At 46.7% G+C, this 14,493-nt stretch overlaps 1 protein-coding gene across 2 annotated transcripts in view; it reads left to right on the top strand.

The window, feature by feature from the left end:
* The window catches only part of dpy (dumpy), a 386,475-nt gene that overhangs the window by 266,003 nt on the left and 105,979 nt on the right, over positions 1-14,493 (top strand). Inside the window, exons 58-63 of one of the 2 annotated variants that reach the window (XM_070093948.1) lie at positions 275-583; positions 1,090-1,884; positions 2,056-2,382; positions 2,783-3,100; positions 3,207-3,539; positions 13,896-14,207. In XM_070093948.1, coding sequence (XP_069950049.1) covers positions 275-583; positions 1,090-1,884; positions 2,056-2,382; positions 2,783-3,100; positions 3,207-3,539; positions 13,896-14,207 — 2,394 coding nt within the window. The remainder of the gene's footprint in view (positions 1-274; positions 584-1,089; positions 1,885-2,055; positions 2,383-2,782; positions 3,101-3,206; positions 3,540-13,895; positions 14,208-14,493) is intronic. The other variant, XM_070093949.1, reaches the window with a different exon arrangement.

Genomic DNA, 14,493 nt, shown 5'->3' with positions numbered 1-14,493 from the left:
CTGTACACTTGCTGAATGCCACGGACACCGTCATATTAGTACTATAAGATGAATGTTTCCATGCTGCCTGTGGTCAGGGAGGTCTGTGATCACTTAGCTGCTGCCTGCTGCAGGTTACCCTAGGATTTGTAGCCTATAATATTTAATTATATCAAAGGTAATACTGGAGGTTCTGCGTGTTACAGCTATGCTGTGTGTTCTTGATGGTGAGTGGTGGGTAATGTTACTGAGTTATGTACGAGACTGTAATAACACTGGCGGGTTATTGCCACAGCTGAGTCTGACCCCTGCCAGCCGTCACCGTGTGGGGCCAGTGCCTCATGCCGCCTCAAAGCCGGCCGTCCTGTCTGCTCCTGTCTGCCAGGTCTGCTGGGAGACCCGACAACTCTGTGCCACCCTGAGTGTATCAGTAGCCACCAGTGTCCACTGGGCAAGGCATGTGTGAGGCATGAGTGTGTTGATCCCTGTGTGGAAGACGTGTGTGGCCGTAATGCCCAGTGTAGGGTAATGATACACGTCCCCGTGTGTTCCTGCAACCAGGGCTACACTGGAGACCCCTACTTCCACTGCAGACCTCTCCTACGTAAGTACTTTAGAGACCACTCAAACGTAAGCAGAGACCCCAATTTCCACTGCAGACTTCTTCATCCACTACAGATCTCTCCCACGTAAGTACTCCATATACATCTACTTCCACTGCAGACCTTACCAATGTAAGTACTTCAGGAACTCCTGTTTCCACTGCAGACTCCTTCCTCCACTGCAGATTTTATCTACGTAAGTACTTTTAAAGTCTGTCATCACTGCAGACCCCCCTCCTTTCACTGCATACCTCTCCTCCACTGCAGACTTCTCTCACATGAAGTCTGCAAGGGCGTAAGCCTGTTTACTTTCCTAATTTACCTGCACTTTTTCTTTCTTAATTTAATGTATAGTTTGGCATGTACTTTTTTGTACAGTGTCTGTGCATATAGCATAGCTAAGATAGCTTATAAGTTTGCAAAGTTATAAGCAGATGAGCAATTGTGTGGTGAGTTGTAATGATATTATGAGGCGTTGCTGTGGTAACTGGTACACTCGTCTTTACAGCGTTGCTGCCACCTGAACCACCTCGCAGTCCATGTGCTGGAGATCCCTGTGGACCAAATGCAATATGTCGAGAGGTCAGCTTGCAACACCAGTGTTCATGCCAGCCTGGGTATATGGGCACCCCACCTGCATGCCGTCCAGAGTGTGTGGTGCATGCTGAGTGCTCCACGCTGATGGCTTGTGTCAACAACCGCTGTGTTGATCCCTGCAAGGGCACCTGTGGCATCCAGTCCCAGTGTCGCGTTATCAATCACAACCCAGTGTGTAGCTGTATAGTGGGCTATACTGGTGATCCCTTCACCCGCTGCACTCTTGCACCCGTCACCATACCCTTCCCACCAGCCCCACCGACCACACTACCACCCTTGCCTGGCACACGGCCACCACATGAGGAGACACCCATCGTTCCGGTGAATGGTGAGCCAGGCACAACCCCCACACCTGTGGTGGTCATGCCTCAACCACCTGCCCGCCCCTTCGATCCCTGCTCTCCAGATCCCTGCGGCTCCAACACCATCTGCCGCATCTCTGTCAATACCTACACCTGTGAGTGTCGCCCAGGTTACTTTGGTAACCCTGATGTGGGTTGTGGTCCCGAGTGTGTGCTCAGCAGTGACTGTAAAGGCGGCTACACCTGTGTGCGCAACAAGTGCATAAACCCCTGCCCATCAGCCTGTGCCTCCACTGCTCTCTGCACAGTTGTCAATCATCGCGCTATCTGCAACTGTCCACCAGATAGTCAGGGTGACCCATATATTTTCTGTGCTCCTCATCCAATTGCTGCCAGCACTCCATGTAAGACATCACTTGCATTCTCTACCTGATATCTCCCTTCATTATGTATATATTACCAGACATCATGTCTGGAATGAGTCAAGTCAAGTCAATGAGTTGTATTTTGCTCTTCTTATGAGTCTCCATGTGATGTGATGTCTTGTTCACACATTTGTTGATTGTGTATTGCAGCTCCGCCACCGGTGGTTCCTGGGGTACAAGTGCCATGTGAGCCTAACCCGTGTGGCCAGAATGCAGAGTGCCTGCCCATCAGCCCAAGTGGCGAGTGTCGCTGTCTCCCAGATTACTATGGCAACCCATATGATAGTTGCCAACCAGAGTGCACTGCTGACCAAAACTGTCCTTTCTATTTGGCCTGCATCAACCAGAAGTGCCTGGACCCATGTCCTGGCACATGTGGCATCAGTGCTGAGTGCCAGGTCGTGAACCATGCTCCTGTATGCTACTGCAAGGCTGGTCACACTGGTGACCCCTACCAGGCTTGTCGTGTAGAGGCCAGTAAGTATCTTTCTCGCCGTATATCACACAGGGTCTGTAATACTCAGGTGTATCAGTTAAGTCACATCAGAAACTTTCACAAATTTGTATCAGCTCACATAGACTAATAAATACTTTTAAGTATTGCACATATTTGTTATTTATATTTTTGAGCTCTCATTGACCCAACTGTTTAATTTGTAATTGCTATACTACAAAGCCTGTATTTGTGCCATAATATGGAATGCTGAGTTTGTGATGGTAAGCTGCTGTGTGCTCAGCATCATGGTTGTTCTCACTGCTTTGATATCATTAGCATAAGATGAGTTAGCATTATGAACTGGTTCTTCAAGGATATCATTTATTTCTTGTCTATATGGTTAAATTTGAGGGACTAAAGATTAACTTATGAACGTTGCAGTATCTGTCCAGCCCCCTGTGAACCTCTGCAGCCCCAGTCCTTGTGGACCCAACTCCAAGTGCCATGTCTCCCACAATCGCCCAATCTGTGAGTGCCTTCCTGCCTACTTTGGCAAGCCTCCTAACTGTCAACCTGAATGCATAGTCAACTCTGACTGTGAGACGGTACTGGCTTGCGTTAACCAAATGTGCCGCGACCCTTGTGTGGGCACGTGTGGCACTGATGCACTGTGTGAGGTGATCAACCACAACCCCATCTGTTACTGCCCCAGTCATCTCACAGGCGACCCCTTCATACGCTGCTTCGAGCCGCCTACTAGTAAGTAGTCTCTCTTTGTCCCATTTACACCTGCTTAATCCAGTCCTCAGGTAAGAGTTTTCACACTTTTCACCATTACTAATGGTAACTGTTGTACAATTTACAGCAGTGAGCCCTCCCCAGAAGGAAGAAGAAGAGAACCCATGTGATCGAGAACCTTGTGGTCACGGAGCTGACTGTAGTGACCAGACGGGTGTAGCTGTCTGCACCTGTAAACCTGGCCTCTTCGGTAACCCTTATCACCTTTGTCGACACGAGTGCGTGGTTAATTCAGACTGTAGCCGTGATAAGGCATGTTCTCGCAACAAGTGCGTGGACCCATGCCCAGGTGCATGTGGGGTGCATGCCGAGTGCGTTGTTAAGCACCACAGTCCCACATGTACCTGCCCACCACACCTCACTGGTGATCCCTTCTCTCGCTGTGTTCTTCTCGCCACCAGTAAGACATCACTAACTTAACCAGTACTTATCCCTGTGGTCCTCTAAATGCAAAAGTCATCTAAATTAATGTTACACTACCTCATTAATCTTGAATAATATCTCATTTTTGCTATAACATTTCTAGAGGCTGCATTCTTATTAATGTTTTTAACATTAGCACATAACATTAGTGTGTCTTCCTACCACATATTACTGTGCTTTCATCTTTGCGACAATGTCCCTTATAAATCGTGTTACTATACCGACAGCGTATTTAGTAGTTGTGTAGCTTTTGTGTGTGTGTTGTATTGCTGAGTTGTATGATGTATGACCTCCTCAGCTCCAGTGACCCCGGATGACCCCTGCTCCTCATCCCCTTGTGGTTTCAACGCCCTTTGCGAGAGGGAGGCCAACTCCTTCAGGTGCAAGTGTGTCAGCACCCTCCACTATCTCTCCCGCACTACCGGGAGTTTCCTGGAAAAATTTTTCGGGGTCCCCCCCCGGGCCCGGTTGACCAGGCCCCTGGTGGATCAGGCCCCTGATCACCGGGTGTTGTGGGGCGACGAAAACCCCGTCGGCCCCCCGGGGATCAGGCCCTTTTAAAAGCTTTCCGGTCCAAAAGTGGGGGGTTGGGGAACCCCCCTTATGGGGCTGGGGGCGTTGAACAGTCCCCCCGACACTTTTGATGGTCTTTAACCGGGCCCCCCTGCTTTCATTGGGGGATGGGCACGTTGCCGTTTTTTTGCCTAGGAGGTTTTTCGGTTTTTAAACAGCCCCTCAGTTTTCGGGAATAACTAAATCTCCCCCCCGGTTCCCCAAAACGGTTTTAAAAACCTGCGCCCCGAAATTGGGGTGTTTTTCTTTTATGGCGCCGTGAAAGTTTCGAACGATCCAAACCTCCCTTTAAAAGGGGCTGTTGAGGCGCAAATTCCACCCCAGAAAAACCCAATGACCGAAGAGGGTCACGGGCGCCTCCCTTTTTTTGAAGGGTTTCCCATTACCATCCGTCATTTTCAGCAGATGGATTATCGAGGGCCTTTGGGTGAGATCCCCGACATAATCCCCCAGGTTTTTGATTTTGGGTTTCGCTTTTTTTTTGTCCCCAAAGTTTTGTACTTGAGAAGTTTTAAACCCATTTTTCCCAAACGAGTTGAAATTTTATGGAACTTCAATTTTTTTCCCGGAAAAAAGAGGGAGCCCTGGGCCTTTGATGTTGAAAGGAAAACTTCATGCAGATTCGGTGTCACGCAAAAGAAATGCGTGGCGACATCCTTTTATGTCGGAATGGGGATGGGGAACAAGAGGGGCAGTCTGTCCCTTTTAACAGGTTTCACCGGGTTCGGATTTTGCTTTTGTGATTCTTCGTTTCCCCGTTAGTGGGGAAAATTTATAGACCATCGACCAAATTTTTCCTGTTTTTCCTTTGCCTTTTGGGGCTATTACCCTTTCCCTTTCGGGCTTTGAAAAGTTGTATATTAATTCACTTTTTGTCTTTAGTGGGGACCTTGTCGGTGCCCAGTAGTTGGGGAAGACAGGGCATTTCAAAAGGGCCCCTGGGTTGTTAACTGATGGGTTTCTAGAGGGGTGGTGATCTTGCTTTTTAGGACCCTTTAAAAGATTTTTATGATATGGGATGTTGTTTTGGTCTTAGTTTTTTTGTTTTCTTTCTCCCCCCTTTGGGGGGGGCTATGTCTTTGTTTTAGTAACTGGGGACACCCCTTTCCATGCCCCCTCTCCATAGGAGGGAAAAAGGCTCTGATGGGCTTGCAGTTCTTGATGAACACAGGTTCCATGAGTCTGGCCCGGGGCAGTGCATGGGCATGTCTTTATCGCCTGTTCAAAGTCATTTGGCGTCAGGATAACATGGGATGGGTTTTATTTTTTTTTTTTTTTATCCCCCCGGATTCCACCAAGGCAGGGGGCCCAAAAAAAATTTCCCCTCATTCACTCCATCATGTCTTGCCAGGGGTGTTTACACTACTTTTTTTAAACTGCACATTAACACCCCCCCTTGAGGGGGGCCCGTTTTCCCCATCCCCAGGACTAAAAGCCCGGGCCTGGGGGTTTCCTAACCCCTTAAAAAAATGTTCTTTGTCACCCCCAACACCCGTAAGTTTTAAAAAACCATTTGTCTCCATTCATCCTAAAACACGCTCACGCATGCCTGCGGGACCCAACCCCCTCCCCAAAAAACCTCCTTTCCCCCCCCTCCAACCCTTCCTGGGCCCACCCTACCCGCCTTCCTTCCACAAAGACTGATACCTTTTGAATCATTCTGCGCCCATTCTCTCTACATGCCCAAAACCCCTCAAAAACCCTTCCTCAGCCCTCGGGACAACAGTTTTGGAATCCCCCCTCCCCCCAACTTCCAAACTACGAATTCTCCATTATTTCACACCACACATTCCCCTCAGACTGACATCTCCACCCCTCCAGCCTTCCCCCGCTGCAACTTTCATCCCCCTTCACCCCCATAAAGGCGTTGGAAAAACTATCCTCAACTTTTCCCCTCTTTCCCTCCAGGACAAAGTTCTTTTCTCCACAGACCCCTTTTGGCCCCCCTTTTTTCCTCATAAATTCTAGTTCACCCATCTTTCAAGCCCCATCCGCACACCCCTCCCAAATTTTAAAACTTACCCCCTCCATACTTTCCCCCAAACATTTCAATCTTTCATCCCCTAATCTTTTGTTATCCTCAAAACCTTTTTTCCGATTCCCCTTTAATTTTTTTTTTTGCACCCCCTAATTCACCCCCCAATCTCTGCAATTCTCTTGAATCTCCCAAAAACATCGGCAAGGCAGCGTGAAACCCCCCTTTTTGTATTTTTTATTTTTTAACCACGCCTTTCCAAGCCCCGTTTTTATTTTTTCCCCATCTAAAAAATTATTAAAAAACCCACGGTGAACCCACCCCTTGTCAAAGGGCCCCGGATGGGGATGTAAAAAGGTTTTAAAATATTTATGAGGGGGTTTAAGAAAAAGAAATGAAAATTTTGGAAAAGGGGGTAAAAAAAAATCACACACAAGTGGGGTACACCCCCTTTCATGCATTCCGGGGAAATTCAAGAGAATGAAATTTTTTTTAGGGCAAAAGAAAAAAGGTAATCGGAAAATAGGTTATGAGAAAAAAAAAGGTAGGTGATAATTGAAAGAAGAAAAGGAATAACATTTCATTTAAAAAAGGGGGGCGTCGCAAATGTTAAAAAGATGAAAAACTTTTTTAATCAAATTTTGGGGTTTCCATAAAAATTCTTTTGATCTTGACTCTCAGTCTTTTTGGGGGTTTGCTAAAAATGGTCATATTGGGACTTGGTAGTTCATTTCCTTGCTGTCATCTGTGGGACCCATCTTTTTTAAAGTGGGGCCCAATAGGGACTTGTTCTCATTTTGATTTGGCATAGGGGGAAAGAAATATTTTGGTTTTTTCATTTCATTTATGGCTTTTAGTTCTTCCCGACCCCTGACTAAAAAAAAGGGTTTTTTTTAGCGTTCGATGCCTTTTCTCTGACCAGTGTTCCTGCGATTTCTGATATATTGATTTTTGGCCGCTCTTTATTCTTTTTCCGCCTGAAAAGGGCCCTGTCTCTTTCTTTTTTAATCATCCTTTTTCAGAGAATAAGCCTTGGCATCATCGGGGTCCCCCGAGTTAACTGTTCTAGGATAAGTTTGGGTCTTTTGTTAGTAATTTTTTAGCTTATATCGTTGGTTTGGGTTTTATTCCCCACTTTTGTTTTTTTTTAAAGGGAAATTTTGGGTGAATGCCCCCTCGTGACTAGTCTCATTTTGTCGGTCAGGCTCCACATACATGTCTAAACCCTCTTTTATTTGTGATCTGAGATATTGTTTTGATATGGTGACTTTTTTATCAGATCACTTGTTAGTGAAGATGGGGTCAAAAGTGTTTTTCCCCAGTCTAGTAGTCTATTATTGCGGGTTTAAATTGTTTTGCAGAGATTTAAAAGCTCTTGAGTGTGAGTTTTCATGAGCTGCCCCCTGGTGTATGCAAAAATTTTTGCTATATTCCTCCTTTTTAGGTCCCTTTAAAGTTGAAATCCCCAGGGCAAGATTTTGGGGGCGGGGCTGGAAGATTTTCCAGACAGTGGTCAATTTTAACAGCTTTTCCCTGGAATTGCTGGGATGTTGCATCCGGGGCTTGAGCTACAATGCTAGGTTTTTGGTTCTCGACCTTTGCTAAAACTTCCACTCGTCATTTGGGCTTTAAAACAGTTCTGTGCAAACAAGGGGGCTCTGCAATGTACGGGCCCCCCCTTTTTGCCTGTTCATTGTCACATCTGTATAGGTTGTAACCTGGGACCCATATTTCGTTGCCCAAGGACCCCATGTGGGTCTCGTAAAAAATGAATTTTTCCCTTTGCCTCTCAAAATCCACGGATAAAAGGATTTTTTGTTTATTGGGCAGACCCTGTATTTTTGCAAAGAAGAATTTTATCGGACTGGTGGTATTGTTGGCATTTTCCACCCACAGCCCTTTCCACACTACAGTCCCCCACCCCCACACTCTCTCCCCACCACTACTCTCCCACCACATACTCCCCCATACCACAATTCTCCCCAAACCATTTCTCTCCTACACCCCCCTTTCTCCCCTATACCCCCCACTGCACTCCCCCCCCTTTTCCCCCCCAAAACCCCTACCTCTCCCCCCCTTTACCTCCCCCACCCACACTATACTCTCCATACCCCCCCCCAACACTCCCACACCACTCACTCCCACCCATACTATACCCCCCACACCACATTCCCCCATCCACACTACCTCCCTCACTCATTTCCTCCCCCTGGTTTAATCTCCCATACTCAAAAATCTCAATGCTCCAATTCCCACATGCCCCAAAATCCCCCCAAAACCACAATTCACATGCCCTTCCCAACAATCTCCCATACTCAACAATCCCCCACATCTAACAATCTCAATGCTCAACAATCTCCCACATCTCAAAAATCTCCACATACTAACAATCTCACACTCAACAATCTCCCACATTCAACAATCTCCCCCCCCCACTACAACTCCCACATTAAAAACCCCCAATGGCTGTGGTCGTCAAAAAAACGGGCTCCACATGGATAAATTGTGTCACCCCCTTGGCGATATCCCAGAACTAGCTAAACAGTATTAAAACAGAAAGTGTTTTGGGGTATCCCCAAATGGGGAAAAATCTGTGGACTAAAATAAAAAAAGGGTATTAAAGAGGATAACATAAAAGCTGTTTTCAAAAAAACCGGGAAAGCTTTCTCAACAGGGGGGGCATAAAAAGTCCGGGCTGAATGGTCCCCCTTTTGATACGGGCCATGTACCCAAAACTGTAAGGCTGGAGGTGATGCCCGGGTAGTCAGAAAATGTGGGCTGATAGTGCTGCCCTGGGAGACAGTAAGGGTGAAGGGGAGGTGCTGCCCGGGGGAGACAGTAATGGTGAAGCTGGAGGTGCTGCCCTGGGAGACAGAAATGGTAAAGGAGATACTGTCCGGAGACAAATGGGAAGCTGGATGCTGTCCTGGGAGACGGGAAAGGGTGAAGGGAATCTGCCCCGGTAGACAATTGGGAAGCTGGAGATTTGCCCAGGTATCGGAATTATAGAAAGGAATACATATAAATGCCTCATGGGACAGGGCCATAGTAGGAAACAAGTGTAGAAAAGATAAGAAAAAACCAAAATTTGAAACCCAAAAATACCCCGGGGAAAAAGCAAACAAGAGGACTCCAATAAATGTGAGGATAAATTACCAAAACACGGTGGGGCTCCATTTTGGTGCTAGGGGGGATAGGAAAAGACAGGGGAAAATGCACCAACAGGGGAAAACAGTCACAAACCCAAAGGGAAAGGAAACCAAGCCTGTCACATACTATGAATTTGGGATCTGCTGGCATGAAAACTGGAAAAAAGATGGGGCATAATTATGCCACCTAGAAAAAGTCATGCCCCTTTGACCAAAAGGAAAATGCAAAAACCCCTTTCCCGAAGCTTTTTCACCCCGAAATTGTACCCTTCAGTACAGGAAAAACTGTGCTATAACTTAAATTCCGGCAACCATCTAAAGGGGGGCAAAAAAAATACAAAACATCAGGCCATGGGAAAACCTGGGGGCCACAATAAGAGGAGAGGTTTTTAGGCCGGAAGGAAAAAACTGGCGGAAATGGCGAAATCGTACACCTCCCGTATTCCCGAGGGGAAACCCCAGTCGATGGGCCCCCATCCAAACCAACAGATACAGATACTAATGCCGGAAAAAAAAACCCCCAACCAAAAATAAACCCCCGTCCATAACATTCTTCTTTTCAAATATACGGGTCGCCAGCAATAAACAACAAAAAACCTTTCATCCGGGGCTGCTTGCAGAGGAAAAAGGGAATGTTCGGGCTTTTACTGAGACCCAAAAAAAGGATCCTTGGAAACGAAATATGGATCCCAGGTTCAACCTATAAAGATGTGACAGGTGAACAGGGGGGTTGGCCGCATTGCAGAGTCACTTGTTTGCACAGAACTGAAGCCCAAATGACGTGTGGAAGTTTTGAGTAAAAGGGCGGGAACCCAAAAACCCAGTCATTGTGGGGGTTTTACAAGCCCGGATGCAACATCCCGAAATTTCCGGAACAGCTGTTAAAATTGACCACTGTCGGAAAATCTTCCCGCTCCTCCCAACATCTTGCTCCCGGGGATTTCACAAGGCACCTAAAAGAGGGAAAATGAAATTTTGTTGGTAATAACACCGAGGCAGCTCTATAAACTCACACTCACGAGCTTTTAAATTTTGCACAAATTCAATTTAAACCGCAAATAAAGAGCCTACTAGACTGGAAAAAACTAGACCTCATCTTACTAACAAGTGATCTGATGAAATGTCACCATATCAAAACAATATACTCAGTCAACATAATTGGGGTTCGACATGTTTCGTGGGCCCCCGACCGACAAAAAGAGACTAGTCACGAGGGCATTCACAAATTCCTTTAATAAAAAAAAATAAAGTGGGAAAATAAACCAAGTCCCAACCGATATAAACTGGGAAGATATACTAACAACACAGACCCCAAAATTATCCTGAAAAGATTAACTCTGGCACTATTTTATACGGCTTATTCCTCTAAGAAAAGAAGTAGATGTAAAATAGAAAGAACAGGCGCTCCTTTACAGGCAGGAAAAAAATAACAGAGCGGCAAAAAAAGGTCAAAAATCAGAAATCGCAGGGGGAAATGGGCGGAAAATAAACATCGAACAACAAAGATCCTTTAGGGGTCAGGAATCGGGGAAAAACTAAAAAATAAATAAATCGAAAACCCAAAAATTTTCTTCTCTTCCTCAAAATCGAGAACAACGTCCCGTTTTGGGCCCCCACCAAACAAGTGGGTCCTCCCGATGACAACAGGGAAAAGGGAGCTATAATCCCAAATACCAGTTTTTTGCAAGGCCCCAAACCCGACTGAGGTCGAAGATCAAAAAGAATTTTTTGGAAAAGCCCCAAAAATTTGTTAAACAAAAACCCATCTGATGTTATCCGCGCCAAATGACCAACAGGCAAAATACTCCCCTCACCCGCCCCGGGCCCGACTCATGGGAAATCTGTGTTCATCAAGAACTGCAAAAGCCCCTATCACGGCCTTTCCATCCTGGGAGGAGCATGGACACGGGGGCGCCCTGTTCTAAAACAACAGACATAGCCCCACCCCAAGGGGGGAGTAAAGCAACAAAAGAACTACAGACCAATAGCACTAACATCCCTATCAAAAAAAACTTTTAAAGGGTCCAAAAAGCAAAATCACCCCCCATCTAGAAACCCATCAGTTAAAAACCCAGGGGAACATGGGGTTTGAACAACCCCCCTGTCTGTCTCAACTACTGGATCACTCGACAAGGTCTTTCCCAGAAGACAAAAGAATCCCGGTTTTTCGACTTTCAAAGCCTTCGAAATGTGACCATGTAATAGCCCAAAAAGGGGAAAAGGTAACAGGAAAAGGGGTCGATGGTCTATAATTTCCCCCTCGAACACAGAGGTAGTCGTCCAGAGAAAGTCCGAGGCGTACTAAAGCTCTGCCAAAGGCACTACTAGCTCCATCTTGTTCCCCTCCCCATATCCGACATGAAAGGATTAGCCACACAGGTTTCCTTTGCAATGACCCAATCTCATGACGTCCCTTTCCTTTCAACCTGCAAAGGGGAGCGGAAACAACCAAAACTTTTGTGGGCTGCAAAAACAAATGAAGTTCAAGTAAAAATTTCAATTCTCGAATTGTAAACATGGGTTTCTTCTGGTCAAAACAAATTCTGGCCCAAAAAAAGGGGCCCAACTCAAGACCGGGGGTTATTGGAGGGTCTCCCTTTGGACCAAAAATTTTCAATCGTCTGTAAATGACGGATGGTTGAGAACCTTCAAAAATAGGAGGCCCAAACCCATGATGCCCCTTCGGGGGCACTTGTTCTATCTGGGCTGGTTTTCTGCCTTCACCCTTTTAGGCAGGGGAAATTTCCGCAAAAATGTCAGGCTTTCCGGCCCATCGGGGATAAAAAAACCTCAATTCTGGGCCTTTTTTCAAACCATTCCCCGAACGCAGGGGGGAAAACGATTTTCACCTGGAAAATCCCGGGGACTGGGCCGAACTTCCAAAGAAAAACCTCACTAGAAGCAAAAAACGGCGACGTGCCCTCCCCCCCAAAGGCGGGGGTGTCACTGCCTTAGGCCACAATGTTCGGGGCAGAGCCCCTGCCCGCAAAAGTTAAACAGACCCCCGGCGTCTTTAAACTGGCCTGGGCAAGCCCTAAAAGGGGTTCCCGTCACCGGGTTCTCGACGTTTTTGCGTGCAAGGGACAACGCCTGGTTTATCGGGCTGATCCCCCGGGGGCCTGGTCCCCAACCGGGGGGGCGTGGGAAACCCCCGGTAAACTCAGGGATTCAACAATCTCCCCATGTCAACAACTCCCATTCCCAAAATCTCCCCCTCAACAATCTCCCCCATGCCAACAATCCCCATGCTCAACAATCTCCCATATCAAAATTCCCCATGTCAACAACCCCCCATATGCTCACAACTCCCAAATACTCAACAATCTCCCCCCATGCTCAAAATCTCCCATGCTCGAAATCTCCCAAATCTCAACAATCCCATCTCAAAATCTCCCCTGCTCAAAATCTCCCCCATCTAACATCCCCTGCTCAACAATCTCACATGCTCAACAATCTCCCCCTCCAACAAACTCCCCGTATAATCTCACATACTCAACACTCACCTCAACACTCCCACATGTCACAATCTCCCCCATCTCAACAATCTCCCCTCCAACATCCACGCTCAACAATCTCCACATCTCAAAACCCCACCTCCAAAAACCCCATGCTCAACAATCCCCCATCTCAATCTCCCACATGCCCCAATCTCCACATCTCAACCAAAACTCCCCATGTCAAAATCTCCCCTCTCAAACCCACACACTCCCCAATCTCCCACATCTCAAATTCCCCATTCAACAAACTCCACCTCAACAATCTCACATCTCAACAATCTCCCCCTACCAAAAATCTCCCCCTCAAAATCTTCCCATTAAAATCTCCACATACTCAACAATCCCCTTTTAATCTCCACTCAACAATCTTCCCCATGCTCAACAACTCCCAATACTCAACAATCTCCACATCTCAACAATCTCCCACATACTCAACAATCTTCCCCATTAACAATTTCCCATACTCAAAAATCTCCCCCATACTCCCAAAAATCTTCCATGCTCAAAATCTTCCATACTCAACAATCTCCCATACTCAAAATCTCCCTCTCAACAATCTTACATGTAAAATTCCACATCTCAACAATCTCCCCCATCTCAACAATCTTCCCTTCAACAATCTCCCCCATCTCAACAAAATTCCATGCTCAAAATTCCCCCCATACTCAAAAATCCCCCCTTTCCCCCAATCTTCTCATTTAAGGGAGGGAGGGAGGTAGCCCTCCTGTCCTCTCATAGGGAAGACAGGAGGGCTGGGTCCTGCCTCACCGACATAAACATCTGGTCACTGAGTGCAGCTTCCAGTGTGTGGTTGTTGAAGCAGACACAACGCTTGTGTGTTACTGGCTGTAACACTCTATATATTAACTCTATATAACCATAATTATCTTATTTTGGTACTTAGTTGAACGAATTATTGACCTTCTGTCATACCGTATCATTGAGAATCAGGAGAATCATTGTCTAGACAATTGCTGCATTCTTATGGAACTATGGTTCACACAGTGCCAGTTATAAGGCATTGTTGTATATGATGGCACACCTGTGTGTCCCTGCTTCAACGTGCCTCAGGCTTGTGTTAGCAGCAACATATCAGAGTAACTTCTTGAAGCTAATGATAGTCTCACCTGTTCCATTAGCCGTACCAGCACACCCAGACCCCTGCTTCCAAAATCCCTGCGGACCTTTCTCCAGCTGTCGAGTAGTGAAGCAACGGCCAGTGTGTGAATGCCTTGCTGGTTACTATGGTGCTCCTCCTCAGTGCCATCCTGAGTGCCTAACCAACTCTGACTGTCCTAAGTACCTGGCGTGTGTGAACGAGAAATGTGTGGACCCATGTGTGGGCACCTGTGGTCGCTTGGCCCAGTGCCAGGTGGTAAACCACAGCCCTCTGTGTTCCTGTCCGCAGGGTTATGAGGGAGACCCTCACATCCAGTGTTTGTTGATCCAGAGTAAGTCCCATGTTCACCTCATAACCTAAACAAGTGCTCTCACACGGGATGTCCAAGACTGTACACATTACTTTGCTGTTCTGGATAGTTCAGCCATGAATATATTCAGTCATCTGATATCCGTAGCTTTATGTTCATATTATGGCGTAATAAAAACACATTTATACAAGTTAGTGCATCAACGAGTGATCTTGTGAGTGGATTGTTTCACTCCCACACCTGACTGATTCCCACCCCAGCCAATCACTTCTTTGTTCCCCCAGCTGATCACTGCCACTGTCACTTG

Source organism: Cherax quadricarinatus, chromosome 44 (genome assembly GCF_038502225.1).
Source record: "Cherax quadricarinatus isolate ZL_2023a chromosome 44, ASM3850222v1, whole genome shotgun sequence".
In the NCBI taxonomy this organism is placed as follows: Eukaryota; Metazoa; Arthropoda; class Malacostraca; order Decapoda; family Parastacidae; genus Cherax; species Cherax quadricarinatus.
The sequence above is the reverse complement of the archived record's forward strand: the minus strand, read 5'-3'. Positions and strand labels throughout refer to the sequence as shown.